We start from the raw sequence: 4699 nt of genomic DNA, 5'->3' as shown, positions 1-4699 counted from the left end.
TTTTTGGCCTGGTGAATCTAAGAGCAAGGTGGAGGGAAATTTACAGATAAAAGCAAAAACAGCAATTACTTGACATTCTGATCACAGTTGAGGAAGTGATGCCACAACTTGCAGAGCCTGATTTCGACTCCACACAATAAGATGTATACATTCTGACCTCTTGGTATTGGTCTAACAGCACAACAGAAATATCCAGCGTGACTACCCCCAGACCCCCACAGTCGACATGAAATTGAACATTCAAATAATCAGTTTTCAGTACCTTCAACATAAAAGCTCAAATTCTAAAGAGAACACACATCAACAAAAATTCATTGAGGACGTATGGTCCACAGTCAGATTTCAGTGTTTGATTAAGACTGATGAAGTCCAACATTAAAAAAGTCACACTGGGGATTGTTTGGTACAAAGGGATACATATTCAGCCAAAGAAAATAAGAAAATAAAAATAAAAGCTTTCACAAGAGGAGTCGCGGAACGAAAGTAAACCAATTGTCCTTGACGCACTGCCTCAGCTTTGATAAGATAGTTACCCCTTTTCTTTAACGAGAGTTGATTATGCCTCGGGTATCCTGATTTAATGATTGTAAACAAATGATATTTCCAATTCACAGCATTTTTCCTTCAATATCATTCACACTTGGAATGATAGGCAGGAAGGTGGAAGGTGTTTCGTTGCACAAGTGAGGAAAAGGTACCTGATTAAACTTCCACATACAGTAGGTAGTATTTAGGAGGGTTTATGAGAAATGATTGAGGTTTATCCGTAACTTTCAAATTAACTTTCTGGCCCTTTTTTCATTTCCGTTTCTCGTAAGACCGACTGTTGCACGACAAGAAAATTGTTTTGTTGTGAGTCTGTAGATGATGGCGTGGAAACTACCACATACAGCATATAGAGTATTGTCATGCTCAAAGTGCATTATAACAGTTTAAAACCTTGTTATTAATGTCAGATTTCAGTGATTGAGGTACTAAATTCATCAGCATTTTCAACCTTTCACTGACACCATGAATTAAGTGCCTATTTCTATATTTCCTTCCTTCCTTCCCTTCCTCTCTTTCCATCCTTTTTCCAGTCTTCCCCCTTCAGATAAGCTGTGTGTTCCCGACAGTGTAAACAAAAAAGGAAAAAAGAATAAGTCATGTGCACAATATACAAATGAGATATCAAATAATTTAAAACTTTATATACATAAAAAAGGCAAGAAGTGAGGTTTAAATGGTTAGTGCTAATGTTTTTTGTTGAAAATCCCCAAAGATTGCTTGTATTCTCTTTAATACATCTGCTTTCCTTGTTAAAATCTAAGCTTATCGTACCATTTTTACCATCATGCTACTGGTGAAATATACAAGAGTGCAATGCTTCTCTCAGAAATGAAACCGGAGTATATTTAGCCTACCTAAGGTTGAGTGTCTGCACATGATGTTAACGTTAGATCAAAAAAACACAATGCTTTGCTACGGTGCTATGAGTCGGAAAAACGAGGCGTTCAGGTGCAGACATTCCACGTTCTAGTAAGCAGCATGCCGATAAATGTGTATCTAAATATTCTCTTTTGTGATCAATGTCAGCGGTTTGTACAGCGAAGCAGCAGCGGCCGTGTCTTACAGGATGACGCTTAGTGTGTTAATGCTTTCTTTCAGTGTTCTTTAAAAAATATGCTGCAGGTGCAAGTTTTTGATCTCGCGTTTGAGCTTTGAGTGTGTTTGTTTGATCAAACCAAGGTGCAAACAGCCTCTCCTCGTCGGGCCGCTCTGTTTCTCCTGAGTCCCACCGCCTGTCTCATTCTAGCCAATCAGGGAGCTGCGTCTGGATAGATCTACGTTGCTGGCGCTCAGTCCCCTGCAGTCCGAGAGTCCCGAGTTGGCGTCCTAACAACAGACCAGTTAATGTTACTGCTGGACAGTATATTCTGTGAGAAGTTAGGTCATTATTTTATCTGTAAACAGTTTAAACAATATAAATGTGTTGGAAATGTATTGCAATATGAATGTTTTTGCAACATTTTATTTAAATCATGTGTTGTGCCGTGGCAGGAGTGACGTCGTACCTGTGTGGTCTCCTCGGTGCTCTTGTTGAGGAAGTTGAGGGAGCTTGCTCTCTTCATTCTAAGCATAAACAATACAAACAAACAATGAAGCTAAACCATTAAAAACTCATTAACAGAAAATTGTTATAACATTATATTTTCTTTAATGTTCTTTGTGTAAAAACAGCCAGTTTTGTTAAATTGCCCAAAGTCTCTAGCTTGGAAATCCAGACCCAAATCCGAAAGATAAAAGGGTCACGCACTGAGTAATGAAAGTTGCCCATCTTGAGGGGCGGCACCAAGGGTGCATTTGAAAACCTCACTGCACACAACTGGATAACACTACGACCAATCACAACAACACACAGGGTGACGTATTTAGAGCCCCATAAGCTTAGCTACCAGCGGAGCTAACTGGTAGATTAAACTGTCGTCATCGGTTTAGCTCGCCTCTGGCCCGCCTACATCAGATACACTGATGTGATTGGTGCAGATCGGCTGCAAGAGTATAGTTAATGAGCAACATTACTTGATGCCAGAGTAACTCAATGAGCAAATTTAAATTGTGCTCTTGCGAGAACTCTGGATATCCAGAGTACAAAGTCTCCATAAAATGCAGTAACTTAGTGTAGCTACTGGGTTCACTAAGCCATTACATTTTTGGGCAATGCAATCCCAGCTGAAGGATGTTCCAATCACATCACGCTCTTATATTCTATATAAAAAGTGGGGAAGCCTGAAAGGAACAAACTAAAAGAAAAGCAATGACTACATTTTGGAGTCCAACATGAGACTCATGACTACAACCAAAACACTTAGTCGGCTCATTCCTAACATGAAAAAAAAGAAAGAAAAGTATAACAATTTTCAAAAATTGTCATTAATGGAACACAAATTCAAAAGATTCACAGGCTACAGCTTCTCAAATGTGAGTATTTGTTGCTTTCTTGTCGTAAACTGACTACGTTGTGTGTAGCAAAAATGTAACACAAGGTCAACTTCTCAGCCACATCCACTCGCCTGCGTTAGCGGGCCGACAGTGTCCAAATCGGTGGACCTTGTGATAACTGTTTTGCCAAACTGCTTTAACGGTCAGGAATGGACCTTGAACGATGTAAATGACTAAGATTTCAAACCCAAATACATCACAGCTCTGAAAAGACTCATTGACTAAATGATTATTCCATTAATGGAAAAGAGTATAACAAATTACTGTTAAACAATAAAAAAAAAATCATTAGTTGCAGCCCTACACTTAACTTCAGACTACAAAAATATTAACATGTGCGCACACACACTAATCCTACCCTGGGTTGCGGGGTTCCTGCGGTCCGCTCCCCTGCAGCTTCTTCACCAGCATCTCGCTGCTCCTTCTCAGGGCGTCACGAATCTTCCCGAAGGAGCCGCTGCGACGCAGAGACCCATTCCCATCCTGAGGGAACATGAAACATAAAACCAAGTCAGCATTTACCGGAGACATTAAATATTGGGCAGATTTCCAGCTGAGGCTTGTCAGACCAGAACGGCCGACTAATATGAATTTAAATGCCTTGTGTGCAAAGCTGTGTTGACCTTGCGCCGGGTACTTAAATGTGATTATTAATGCTTCCATTAATGTTTAAGTAATGAATTGGTGTCCATAAACTGACCCCGTTCCACTCAGCGGACTCGTCGCCCTCGCTCTCCCCCCGCTGTCCCCCCAGCCCGTTGACTCCTTCCCTGCTGTGTCGTCTGTCGCCTCCTCCAGCTCCCCCGTCCTTCAGCAGCTCCACCACCTTACTCTGGTTAATGGCATCAATACCCTGAGAGAGAGAAAACATACACACAAACCCAAAAGGAGACAAAAAAAATAAAAAAATATGAAATATATAAAAAGGTCAGACAAGAGTGATTAAAAGGGACTATAGCTCGCGCAGCATGTCTACGATCTTTACTACAATGTACACACATTAGTGCATGGCTGGTTCTTTAAATCATAGTTATGGGCTAGTAAATTACAGCTGGAATGCCTGTTGAACTAATCAGGCTTCTTAACTGACCGTGCCGTTGAAAAGAAGCCAGACGACTAATCTAACGGCAGTAATTCAGAGGGTCATGCAGCAGTCAGTGCTTCAGCAGTACCTGTTTACGTGACTTGCTGGCGCACTCCTCCAGTGTTTCTGCTGCCTCCAGTTTGCCCTGGCGGCGGTACAAAGCTCCCAGGCTTTTGAGAGTTGTGTTTACTGTGGGGCTGCAAAAAAAAACAAAAAAAAACATGGTATTTATCTTTAATTGCTTTTTAAACGTGTGTAAACATATGTTTTGTTTAAAAAAAAAAAAAAAAGGGTATTTCACAACTAAATTAATCTTTGTTCCATTCACCTTCAATGAAATAAAGATTATGGGGAATTGCAGCAGTAATACAGCGCTGCTGTAATACACAGTCGAGCCAAGGTAACATTAACACATCCTGCCTGTTCCTTTTGTTAGAAGTGGATCGAAAGACAAATTAAATGCAGGTGAGAACATACTAATGTTGCTTTAAGGACCCGATAACCCGACAAATTCTTTTGAGGAGATAAAAAAAAGGAAGAAAATTGTCAATTTGTCCACTGTTGGCATCCTTAAATGTATAAAGAATTTAATATTTCTCATGGTCTCCCAGGGTACATTGCAATACTAAAAAA

At 40.3% G+C, this 4699-nt stretch overlaps 1 protein-coding gene across 2 annotated transcripts in view; it reads right to left on the bottom strand.

The window, feature by feature from the left end:
• The window catches only part of klc2 (kinesin light chain 2), a 14775-nt gene continuing 10076 nt past the window's right edge, over positions 1-4699 (bottom strand). For both annotated transcript variants that reach the window (XM_032499300.1, XM_032499298.1), the window contains exons 10-14: positions 4155-4263; positions 3683-3835; positions 3341-3465; positions 2055-2112; positions 1-1875 (exon numbers count right to left, since the gene is read on the bottom strand). In XM_032499300.1, coding sequence (XP_032355191.1) covers positions 1792-1875; positions 2055-2112; positions 3341-3465; positions 3683-3835; positions 4155-4263 — 529 coding nt within the window. In that variant the 3' untranslated portion in view covers positions 1-1791. The remainder of the gene's footprint in view (positions 1876-2054; positions 2113-3340; positions 3466-3682; positions 3836-4154; positions 4264-4699) is intronic.

The sequence above is a fragment of the Etheostoma spectabile genome, chromosome 19 (genome assembly GCF_008692095.1).
Source record: "Etheostoma spectabile isolate EspeVRDwgs_2016 chromosome 19, UIUC_Espe_1.0, whole genome shotgun sequence".
Lineage (NCBI taxonomy): Eukaryota > Metazoa > Chordata > Actinopteri > Perciformes > Percidae > Etheostoma > Etheostoma spectabile.
This window is presented reverse-complemented; position numbering and strand designations above follow the sequence as displayed.